This window comes from Nannospalax galili, unplaced genomic scaffold (assembly GCF_000622305.1).
Source record: "Nannospalax galili isolate Female #2095 unplaced genomic scaffold, S.galili_v1.0 scaffold1733, whole genome shotgun sequence".
NCBI lineage: Eukaryota > Metazoa > Chordata > Mammalia > Rodentia > Spalacidae > Nannospalax > Nannospalax galili.
Window position 1 is genome coordinate 602261 of NW_008333708.1, and position 12968 is coordinate 615228.

Consider the following 12968-nt stretch of genomic DNA (forward strand, 5'->3'; position numbering starts at 1 on the left):
TAATTTCCTTCTCTTTTTTATTGATCTTTCAAGAGTTTCAAGCACTATGTTAAAAAGGACTAGAGTTTGTGGACAGCCTTGATCTGGTTCCTGATTTTAATGGCAATACTTCCAGTTTTTCTCCATTGAGAATGATGTTGGCTGTAGGTTTGTTTTATATATAGCTTTAATTATATTGAAGTATGTTCCCTCCAGTCCAATTCCCTCTAGGACTTTGAACATAAATGCATGTTGAATTTTGTCAGAGGCCTTCTCTGCATCTGTTGAGATGACCATGAGGTTCTTGTCTTTGAATCCACTTATATGATTTATGACGCTTATTGACATACATATATTGAACCATCCCTGCATCCCTGGGATAAAGTCGACTTGATCATGGTGAACGATCTTTTTGATATCTGTCTGTATACAGTTTGGAAGTATTTTGTTGAGAATTTTTGCATCTATGTTCGTTAAGGTTCTGAGTCTATAACTTTCTTTTTTGTTGTATCTTTATCTGGTTTTGGTATTAGAGAGATGTTGGCTTCACAGAAGGAATCTGCAAATACTCCTTCTGATTCTTTTTGAATAAATAAACTAGTATTGGATATAGATCTTCTTTAAATGTGTGCTAGAATTCTGCTGTGAATCTATCTGGCCCTGGGCTTTTTTCAGTCGGGAGGTTTGGTGTTACTGTTTCAATTTCTTTATGTGAAATGGGTCTGTTTAAGCTGTTGATCTCTTCTTGCTTAAGTTTTAGTGACTCCCATGATTTGAGATTCCCATCCATTTCTTTTAGGTTTTCAAGTTTAGTAGCGAACAGGTTTCTAAAGTATTCCCTTATAATATTTTGGATCTTTATGGTATCTGTTGTGATGTTTCCCCTTTCATGTCTGATTTTGTTGATTTGGAGGTGCTCTTTCTTTCTTTTACTTAACTGGGTTAGTGGTCTGTCAATCTTGTTTATCTTTTCAAAGAACCAGCTCTTGGATTCATTGGTTCTTTGTATTGTTTTCTTTGTTTCCATTTAATTAATTTCTGCTCTGATTTTTGTTATTTCTTCTTGTCTGCTGTGTTTGGGTTTCATTTGTTGTTGCTTTTCAAGTGTCTTGAGTTGCAATGTTAAGCCATTTATTTGTGTTCTTTCTGATTTTTTAATGTAGGCACTTAGAGCTATAAACTTTCCTTTAAGGACTGCTTTCAATGTATCCCAGAGGTTTTGTTGTGTTCTATTGCCCTTTTCATTTAGTTCCAGGAATAATTTTATTTCTTTCTTAATTTCTCCTTTGACCAATTCATTATTCAGTAGTGTGTTGTTTAAGCTCCATATTTTCCTGCAGTTAGTAGGGTTTCTTCCAGTGTTCATTTTAAGTTTTATTGCATTGTGGTCTGATAGAATGCATGGAATTATTTCCATCTTTTTGTATTTGGTGAGGCCTGTATTTTGCCCCAGTATGTGGTCAATTTTGGAGAAAGTTCTATGGGCACTGAATATAAAGTATGTTCTTTGGTTCTTGGATGGAATATTCGGTAGATGTCTGTTAGGCCCATTTGGTGTATAGTATTGTTTAACTCAGATGTCTCTCTGTTAATTCTGTGGCCTGTTGAACCATCTAATGGAGACAATGGAATACTGAAGTCCCCTACTATTAAAGATTTAGGGTTAATCTTGGTGTTAAAGTCCTGTAGTGTTGTTTTATGAAGTTGGGTGCACCAGAATGTGGTGAATATATGTTCATGATTGTATTATCTTCTTGCCAATGTTCATTTGATCAGAATGAAGTGGCCCCCTTCGTCTCTTCTGATTAGTTTTAATTTGAAGTCTATTTTGTCATATATTAGAATTGCAACTCCTGCTTTTTACTTATTATCATTAGCTTGGAATTTTTTTTCCCACCCTTTCACCTTAAGATAGTGACTGTCCTTGAAAGTGAGATGGGTTTCTTGCACACAATAAAAGGATGGGCTTCATTTCTTAATCCATTCAAATAGTCGGTGACTTTTGACTGGGGAGTTATGTCCATTGATATTTAAATTTATTAATGAAAGATATGTATTGATCCTCTCGTTTTGATTTCTTTTTACATTCTTGAAGCAACTGTGGTCTGCCACGGTTATACCTTCATTAAATTTCTTTCTGTTATCCCTTGGGTATATTTGTTCCTTTCTTCAGCTTTTTGTATTGCTTCAAGAACTCTCTGAATGGCTGGTTGTGTGAACATGAATTCTTTCAGCCTATTTATATAATGGAAAATTTTTCTTTCCCCTTTTTCTATAACAGACATTTTGGCTGGGTAAAGTAATGTGGTTTGAAATCTGTGGTGATTTAGAACTGGGAATACTTTTTTCCAGGCTCTTCTGGATTTCATAGTTTGCCCTGGAAAGTCAGCTATAATTCTGATGGGTTTTCCTTTGTATGTGACTTGTTCTTTTTCAGCTTTCAGTATTGTCTCTTTGTTCTATACATTTAGCATTTTAACTATGATGTGCTGTGGACAGTTTCTTTTCTGGTCCTGTCTCTTTGGTGTTCTATGTGCTTCTTGTGTTTGTATGGGCATGTCTTTCTTTAATTTTGGGAAATTTTCTTCTACAGTACTACTGAAGATCTGGTCCATACCGTTATCCTGAGATTCTTCTCCTTTCTCTATGCCTATGATGTGTGCGTTTGGTCTTTTTATGGTGTCACATGATTCCTGCATATTCCATTCCTACATTTTCTTAATTTTTTTCATAATCTTTGCTTGAGTAGTCTAATTTGTCAGCTCTGTCTTCCAGGTTTGATGTCCTGTTTTCCATTTCGTTCATTCTATTGACAAGGCTTTCTCTTGTAATTTCTAATTGGCCTATTGAGTGTTTAACTTCCTTCTTCATTTCAACGTGAGTATTCCTCAATATTTCTAACTCTTCTGAATTCATTCAGAAGTTTGTTCCTATCTTCTTTCAGTTCTTTGATTTCATCTTTGTGTGTTCTTTAAATTCATTGAATTCTTTTATCATGTTTTTAATTGCTCTTTTGAATTCCATGTCCTGTGTTATCTCTAGGGGGTTCTCACTGTAGTCCTCTACAGGACTGTTGGTACTTGGTGGGGATATATTATTTCCATTTTTCATGTTAGTATTTTTTCACTGTGACTTTGACAAGTGGGTTTCTTTTGTAGTTTCTGATTCTTGTATGAGACTTAACCCTTCATTCATTGAGGTTATGTCTACTTCTGTTTGTACACTTTCTGTGCCTTTGTAGTTTGCTTGTTAAGCATAGAAAGCTGATTGGTCTAGGTTTCAGGTTCTTTCATTCGATTTTATATTGGAGAGGTCAGATGGCTTTAATCTGGCTGCTCAAGAGTTCCCACAGAAGCCCAAGTCAGATGAGGATTAGATGATCTCAGGATTTCTCCTAAGGTCTGGATGCCTCTGGTCATCAGGCACAGAACAATTTGGGAGGCTTGCTAGTTAGAGGTAGGACTCAGGACTCTCAGGCAGTGAGAGAAGGAGGCAGGTCTCAGGAATCCAGGGCCAATTGGGAAGGATGGTGGCCTCAGGAATCCCAGGCAGGTTGAGGGGTGGGACAGCTAGGGATGAAGTCTGGTCTCAAGTGTGCAAAGGCAAGGTAGGGAACGGGGAAGGCTTTGAGGCCTCCAGGCTTTGAGGGCTCTGGGGAACTAGACTAAGAAATTGGGTTGGTCTGGGTGCAAAAGATCAGGAAGCAGTCGGGAGTCCGAGCGAAGAGGGTAGTCCAGAAATCTGGGGTGCCAAGTGCCCACACCAGGAGGCAAGTAAGGATGTGGGAGCTGGGGGACTGAATGAAGTTGTGGAACTCAGTGCCCTCTGGGATGGGTCAAACTTATCTGGGAAAGACAGTGGCCTCAGGAATCCCAGGTAGGTTGGGGTGGGACAGCCAGGTATGAAGGCTGGTCTCAGGTGTACAAAGGTGAGTTGGGGGAGAGGACAGGCTTTGAGGGCTTCAGAGGACTAGACTCAGGAATTTGGGTTGGTCTGGGTCAAAGGATCAGGAAGCAGTGGGGAATCTGGGCCAAGAGATTAGTCCAGAGGTATGGGATGCCAAGAGAAGAAATGAGTCAATGTCAAACTAGGAGGAGAGATAGGGGTGAAGGAGCTGGGAGGGTGGAAGAAGTTGTGGGAGTTAAGACACAGTGGGTGGGATGTATTTTATAAAAATAATTTTAAGTATTGCTTTATAAAATATCAAGAAGTAATTCCCTTCCTGATATAGTTGAGATTTGTGTTTCTTCTAGAAAGAATCAGAAACTACTTTTAAAAATCTTTCAGAAGCCATTCTTTCACATTTGCATTTAAATAATGTGAAACCAGTTACAGGCTTTAAATTATATTATCATAAAATTTTAAGATGGCTTTACACGAAACCTAGTTTCATTTTGAGTTTACTTGACTTATTTAAAAGCAAGAGAATTGTGTCCGATGTTATCATGCTTTGGGGGACCATCCTTCATAAAAGGAATGATAAGAATAGCAATATCATTGACTGAGTACCTTCTTTGTACCACTGACTAATTGCTTGTGTACACCTATTATCATTTTATTTTATTTTATTACAAGACTGGCTCATTTCAAAACCTCTCTTCAAGTGGTCCGCATTCCAATAATTCATAATAGCTTCATGAACTATTTTTTGGAAAGAGTTTTCATTGACAACTAAAATCTAAGAAAACTTTAATGTTTTATTTCAGTTGTGTTTGTCTTTATATGTAATAGAATAGTACTAAATACTTCTTGTGTTACGCTGTGAATTCAGTTACATAGTATTTGTAGGCACCAATCTAAATTATTTGATTATAATACATAGGTAAGAACACATGGTTTATGTATGAATTCAATTACATAGTATTTGTAGGCACCAATCTAAACTATTTGGTTATGACGTATAGCTAAGAGAACACATGGTTTACATGCAAACTTTGTTTCTGTTAAAAGGATATTGAAAGGTGGAAGCCCGTTTCTGAATAAATATATTAGCCTCTATTTCAAAATTGTTATCAATTTTGAATGAGTGTGTTTTAATGCAACAAAAATTCTAGACAATGACAACTTTTGACACTGAAACTTTTATGACAAAATAAATGAAAATTATTAGACAGTTATGGAAAAGGTTATGCTTGGAATATTATGAAGTTATATAAAACAAATATTTTAAATGAGGCAGTAATGGGAGTTTTACACATATCTTATGAAAAATTATTTGAAACAATCATCCAGGATTACTAAATTACTGAAAGCTAATGCAGATAGATTATTTCATTTTTTTCTTGCTAGTTGCAGGAAGTCTGTTGGAAAGCACCTATTTAATTTAGAATTGATGTGAAAATTTTTCCATTACATTCTTCAATTAGAGTATCACATCTAACTCTCATATTGCCATTTAGAATTTGTTTGACATAGAAACTGTAATATTTCCGAATAACCTTCACTTCAAACTTCCCCTGGTTTATCTGATATCCTGTACGTATGTTTTATAGGTGCAATTACATTTTCTGTTAAATGTAAAAATGAGAAAGATCCTCAGGATAAAGAAGATCAGGAAACAGATACCTCCTCTCAAGACACATCATCAGATATATCTACCATTATTTCTGAGGAATATTCAGGTGAATTTATCATTGGACAGATTTTCATTGTGGTACTGCAGAACTCCTGATCATCTTCCACTTATAAATTAAATAGACATTTCAAATGCATAATATGTATCCCAACTGTGTCATATATGTCTGTCAGAAAATTGTATCATTTAATAACTACTGCTTTGTATGTTACTTTCTGAATTCTGCTGCTGTTAAAATCAAGACATTATATGTCATCATGAAGGGCTTGCATTTGTGTTGTTCTATATTTTCCTGTTATTTAACAAGAAACATAGCAAGTTTCTGACTAAATACTGACAGATATGTCATTTTAAAACTGTAATATGCATTTCTTATTTCAACATAGGTGACAGAAAACTTTCTCATATCAAACAGTCCTAATGATATTTTTCTTTCTATATCCTTTCTATATTGTAAAACATAACTTTTGGGGCCTGAAGAGATGGCTCCGTGGTTAAGAGCAATGACTGCTATTCCAGAAGACGTTGGATCAGATCCCAGAACCCATGTGGAGACTAACAATCATCTGAAATGCTAGTTCTAGGGGACTGAAGCCCTCTTCTCTTATTCACAGGCATTGCACAACACCAGTGCACTTACATACATGCAAGCGATATACTTATATACATAAAACATAAAAAAAATTAATCTGGAATAATCTTTACAAATTTTAAACATGACAATATTAATGTGGATATGCATACAATGTGCTGATACTGGAAAACAAAATAACAAAAAGAGAAGATAATACAGGTGGAAACAATTGGACATAAGGAAAATTAATTTCTTATAATTACAAAACCTCCCTGTGAAGAGACTTTTTAATAGATCAGGATTCCACTTTGACTTCATGGTTTTAGACATCAGGAATTGTAGTATAAACATCATTGCCTCACTACTTACCTTGACCCTCTTTCTGGCTTTCTTTGACTTAAATAGGTAGATTTTTTTTTCATACTTCTAAGAAACCTGAACCTCAGCTTTCTCACCTTAATCTAAATCCTTATTTTAATGGAAATAAGCAATTGTGCATTGTAGTGCATTACTTACAAATTTATTTATATAAATATATGGCTGTTTTAGAAGTTAGAGTAAAATATTATTTTTCCTTCAGAGAATGAAAGCTTGACTGAAAAGTAAAATACCGAGCTACTGGGGCAGGCATAAAACCAGGAAACATAGCAGAATATTTGCATGGCCATGTGAGATGGAATTTCTCTTATTGCTCACCACTGTGGTGAAAGCAGCTGATGATGCGCTCCTCAGCTTTCCTGTTAAGTCTATTAGAAATGATTGTGAGGGACTGGAGAGATAGCTCAGTGGTTAACAGCAGTTGCCACTCTTGCAGAAAAACGATGTTCGATTCTTAGTACCCACATCAGGCAGCTCCCAACTACCTGCAACTCCCATTCCAAGGGATCTGAAGCCCTTCCTGCCTCTCCATGGACCTGTATGCCATGTGATACACATACTTATATTATCCCCCCCAAACACATAAGGTAAAATAATAAGATAAATAAAGTATTTTAAAAGGTAGTTTGAAGTAATACTGGTGCACACCTGTAATCCTAGCATTAATGATTCTGATGCATTGTGAGATCAAGGCCAGCATGGGATACCCTACCTCATACAAAAGAAAGAAAGAAATGATTAAAGTGTTGTCTATTCATGAATCTCACCTTTGTAAAGAATTCTTAAGACTATGTTAGGAAGTGCTCATTTGTTTTTGATGCATTAGTTTTATGTTTTGCTTTTCAGATGAAAAAGTTAAAGCTTTGAAAATCTGGTATCATCTTGAGATCCATAGCTCTCCTGGGCCTCCTGTAGACACTGTTGAAGTGCAGTGTATTGCTCTGGTAAGATTTAAGTAAATGTTCATAAACTGCCATTTAGGAAACAGAACTGTTATTTCACACTAAGTTTCAATCCCTAAAAGATGTAAATCAAATGAATACATTGAGATAAAACAACAGCAGCATTACTTTTGGACTATAAATTCTTTTTGGAAATATCTTTCAGTTTTCTGGTGCATGTAGTGATTGTCCTATTTAGCATTCTGTCTGCATATTTCAAGAGCTGCTATGTTAACTGAACTTTACCCGACCTCCTCGTTCCTCACATATGTGTTAAAAGTTAAATTGTGCTCTGTAAACTCCATCAGTATGAGTTCTTCCTGATGTCCACAGTAAGCCATTCACCTTAACCATATTTTCAGCAACTAGCATGGATTTGAAATAATAGTGATTAAAAATAGAATTTTCAGTCTCAAATAGTTCTCGACCTAGTGCTGACCTGCCACCTATTTCTCATCTCCACTTTGGGCCCTTGCTGCTGGGTGAGGGAGAGTATGACTTACATATGACCACTAGACAGTCTGACTAGACTCCAGTAGATGCTTTTACACTGAACGACATTTGGATACAAACACCTGAATGAATAGGACTCAGCATGTATGGCAGAGTGCATAGAGGCATGGATGGGGGAGGGGGTTCTGGACATCAGTGGGAAATGTATGAAATTTTAAAAGCTCAGTAAAAAAGAATAGGATTTTCTTGAATTAGTCAAATGTTATCAAAAATCATAGTTTAAATGAAATCATTATTAATACAATTTTAACTAGATATAGTCATTTTTAGCACAATCAGCATCAAATACATGTTATCAATTTAAATAGTCATATAGATTTCTTCATTGAATTAGTGACATTAACTCTTGAATTTTCTCTCATATTAATAGAATGGAAGTAAATATTTCTAATAATTTGTCTATAAATTGATTATTTCCCTGTGTGGTTTCTGGGTAGATTTCCAATGAGGCATAGAAAACAGATAACAACATTGAAATGGATGTGACTGTACCTTGCAAAAGCATTTGCTTCTAAGCAGAAAAATATTAAAGTGATGATAGTAGGATCACTTCACATAAGAAAAATATCCAGAGTCTGTGGCCTTGTATGTGATATAATATAGAATCTCAAAAATTTTTGATCCTTTTGAGAGAGGATCTGCCTGTAGCCTCAGCTGTCCTGGAACTTGTTACGTAGACCTGGCTAGCCTCAGTCTCACAGCTATCCTCCTGCCTCTGCACCTTGAGTGCTGGGATTAAAGGCATAAATGTCATTTTTAAAGAACATACTCTTAATTATAGAACCTCTTGATATGGAAAACGATTGCTGAATTAAAATTACTTTCCTTATCAAGAAATAAGAGAAGAAAATTTAAATAAGCACTAAAGATGCCATTGGCTTCCTTATTGTGTCTGTGTTTATCATGAATAGAGAGATGATATAAAAGACAAAGAAAGAGCAAACATCAATGAAAATCTGAAATCACCTATGTGTCTTCATTAAAATGCTAATAAGGTGATTTTATTTTCTTGCAAAACTTGTTACTCTTTTGAGATAATATGAACAGAAATAGAGATTTTTATGACTTTCAAATTTGAATGATGAAAAATTTCACACAGATTGAGAAAAACACCATGTCAGGGTACAGGGTACTTTATGTAGCTATGTAAAATTCCAGAAATTGAAAAGAAATTGTTGCTTGTCTACTTTAATGAGATAGTTTCAGTGTGTTTTAAACATTTATATATAAACCTTTCATAGGTAATATCACTACTGCATTGCCACATTTGTGATTACAGGCAGATTTGCTGTTTTAATTAAGTGTTCAATGCCTGTGGAGGTCAGGAGAGGGCATCGGACCCTCTGGAACTGGAGTTACAGACAGTTATTCCTTGCCATGTGGGTGCTGGGATTTGAACCCCAGTTCTTTGAAAGACCAGTCAGTGCTCTTTACTACTGAGCCATCTCTCCAACCCCTCCTTTACAAATATCTTAGAAGTATCTCTGTATCTACAACTGAAAAGTGTTCCAGGAATGGAAAGGAAAGAAGATTAAGATTAGTCAATGAAAACTGCCCATCTCTTCATCTATAATGCCTTGAAATTAGGAGTATACCATTAGTTTAAATCAGCATTAAAGTTATCCAAAACAGAATACAAGTGCAGAAAATTTGTTGAGGTAAATGGCAAACCATTTTTTGATGCTTTGTCATTATGAACCCTTCCTATGTATGTATTCTTCTGTAAATGTAGCTGACAGAAACTCTAGTGAATGGATATTGTATTCACATATGAAACCAAAGACTTGCTTTCCTAAAAAAAGAAAAAAAAATCAGCAAAGGAAGGGAGGGAAGGAGGAAGGAAGGGTAAGAGAAAGGTAAAATGGAAAAGGAAAGGCAGAAAGCAAATGCATATTCACCATTTTAAGAATTCCTGCATACTTGTAATGGTCTCCAAAGATTAGAATGTTTCCAGGAAATTCTCTGTTGGCAGTGAAGATAGGCCATGCACAGGAATTGTACTGTCAGAGGGGGAACGTCTTTCCCTGGAGAAAATCATAGTTCACATTTCTGATAACATGGGCTCACTGATAAATTTACATATGCATGTTTCCAGGCTACTGTTTAATTTTCCATAATTTAGAACTTTACTAAGAAACTATAAATAATTCTAGTTCCTTCCAATACCTCCTGTGTCTTAGGTTCCTCTTTCTTTACAAACAGGTAAACAAAGAACAGCAAATTTTGTTCCCATTACCATACAGGCCCTTTAAAGCACATGAATTGTATATGCAGGCAGGGTGTTTTGTCAACTTTTGACAAATTATATTTGAAATGGCATTTCTACATGCTAATTCACAGTAAACATTTCAACAAATTTCAATAATACACACTCACACTGAGTCAGAGAGAGACAAAGATTTACTTCTTAAACAGTTAAAACAGGAGAGTACTTCCTTGGTGTGTGTGTGTGTATGTGTGTGTGTGTATGCCTATTTGTCATCATTTTCTGACATTTCATAATTTCCCCCTCAAAATTATAGGATATAACTTAGATACAAATGAATTGTCTCTTAAGCTCTTCAAGTGGATTCTTCCTTTATCATAAATCCCAGGTGTCCATTAATGCCTCCTGAATCCACAGTTCCCCAAATGGGCATGAACAAGCAGTTAAAGTAACCTTTGCATTGTGCATGCTTCCTGGCTTTTGTGGGTTGTTGGATAAAGGGTTAGACTAAAGACATGGCATCTGAAGATACGGTGATGTACAGAGAGGAGCAGCAGAGAAATGGCAGTAGCATTTCCAATTTGCAACTGCCTCTCTGATTTCCCCAAGTCTTAAACTACTGTAAATGGTTTTTCAATTTAGAGAAATTATGGAGACACATTATAGTTATCATTTCCTCTGAATTACATAGAACTTTCAAAATGCCCTCAAGTTCAATTTGTTTACTGAGTATGTAATGTTTCAAATTGAATAAAATTAAAATAGAATATTTCCCCAATGATTTTTTTACCCAAGTTAGTATTATTGTGTCTTTTATACCTCAGAAATAATCAATTCTTGATTATCTTCTGAGAGAGGATTTGGTCAAAATTATTTCTTCCTTTTCATATTGCATTGTCATTGTCTCAATTAAGAGTTTGTGTGTGAAAACATAATTTTTTTAGAGCCCAGCAGGAAATGAAAGTCTATGATTATCCGGGATGTCTGGCAAATGAGTGCGTTCATTTATAAACAAACAGTATCTTCTTACAGATTGTACCTTTTTTGTACAATGAGTATTTATTTTGTATCTCTGCTATCACAAAACCTACTCTTCGAAGAAGGCCCCCATGTACGTGTAACTAGCATTTTTTGCAGCTAGAAAACAAGCAAAATTAATGTAATGAGACATTGTATAGGAAGCTTTTCTACTACTTTGAATTTTTAGATAAAATCACACCCCTTAGAAACAAAGATCGTTCAACTTCCATGTTACAAAAATGTTTCTGTAATACATGTGTCACTGTACAGTAGAATATATTACAGTATTTTTTCTTATTAAAAATAAATTCTAACTTTCAATAGTTTTTCATGTAATAAAAATGTAATAATCTTAACAGTCTGATACATGTGTTCCTGGTTAGTGGGTACTCACCATCCCTTTTGTAATTCATGAAGATTAGACCATTCCATTTTGGGATTCCTCCATCGTGTGAACAATCTAAGACTTAAAAATTTCTATGTGGTTTCTTAACTGCTTTGGTATATAGATGATAATTCATTTCTACTCATATTGAAATGGAGAGAAAGAGGGTCCCCTAGAGGGTTCTTAGTCTCATTCATAAAATAATTTAAGAATGGACCCAAACGGAAGCTTTTACAATTTTATTAGAATCTTAAAGAAAAATCCTCAGGGCAGGTGAGCTGGTAATCTTGGCAGCTACCTTGAGGAGGTGAATAGTGGGAAAAAGGAAAGAAAGCCATGGAAGCCATGCAGGTTTAGAGCCTGCATGGAGGGCAGAAACGTGGCTCACTCACAGTCACATGGCTGGGAAAAGGAAGCTTTAGAGAAAAAGTGAAGAAATACAAGATGCTAGGGACAGCCCAAAGCCTTAAAGAAAGCATGTTTAGTAAGAAAGGCATGAAGAAGAAAAGGAGATATTGTGCTTTCCTGAAGAGTTCAGGAAAGCAGACAGACTTACAGAGACCTACATGACTGTGTCTGGTCTGGAAGTTCTGTGGGGATCTGAGCTAGCTCCAGGCAGAAATATTTGTTACCTTGTTAACACAGCAAGTATTCTGCCAATCTATTCAGCATAACTTAACTTGACCCTGCCTTCCTGGGAGTGGTTCTATCACCAGGTGATTGACTAGCAAGACTGGAAAAGTAGGTCCTCCAACAGATAGACTAAACTTTTTTTTTTATAGTCTGGACCAGTTCAATTTATGGGGCTTATTGATACCCTAACAATATGGAGAGAACTAGATTCCAGTGTGCAAGAGCACCAGGGAAATGTAATTTGTTTGTACCTCTGCTGCCTAGTGAATTCTTCATAAAATGAATGAGGAGCACAGACATTTAGTGGAAAGATGATGTTTCTGACATATCAAAGGAAGTGAGAACGCTTTAGCCCACCTCACATTTGCAGCAAATGTATGTATCAAGCCATAACACAGAATATAGGAATTTCTTCTTCAAAGAAAGGAAGATGAGTTTACTTCTCCTTTTGGTGAGTTCCTGTCAACAGAATGAAGCACAAAGGGATGAAAAATGGCTAGAGTAAAAGCAGTTTCAACATCATTTTCACAAAGCAAGACCTCCTGTGGCCAAATGCATTTGAATAAAAAACAGAGGACTAATCCTTTGTTACTTGAAAGGATTTACCCAGGATACATTGTGTTTGAGTGAGAAGATGCAGATTAAAGAATCCATGTGGAATAATACAAAAGAAAGGAAGAGAGAAATAATTTAATAAGTCAACTGGAGATTGACCACTAGCAATGAATAGTCTGTTCTTTTTTTCTGTTATCTAATATATGTCT

At 35.7% G+C, this 12968-nt stretch overlaps 1 protein-coding gene across 1 annotated transcript in view; it reads left to right on the forward strand.

The window, feature by feature from the left end:
• Window positions 1-12968, forward strand: part of Cfap47 (cilia and flagella associated protein 47) — a 337765-nt gene that overhangs the window by 224651 nt on the left and 100146 nt on the right. The window contains exons 50-51 of the mRNA XM_029561230.1: window positions 5472-5600; window positions 7353-7450. Coding sequence (XP_029417090.1) covers window positions 5472-5600; window positions 7353-7450 — 227 coding nt within the window. The remainder of the gene's footprint in view (window positions 1-5471; window positions 5601-7352; window positions 7451-12968) is intronic.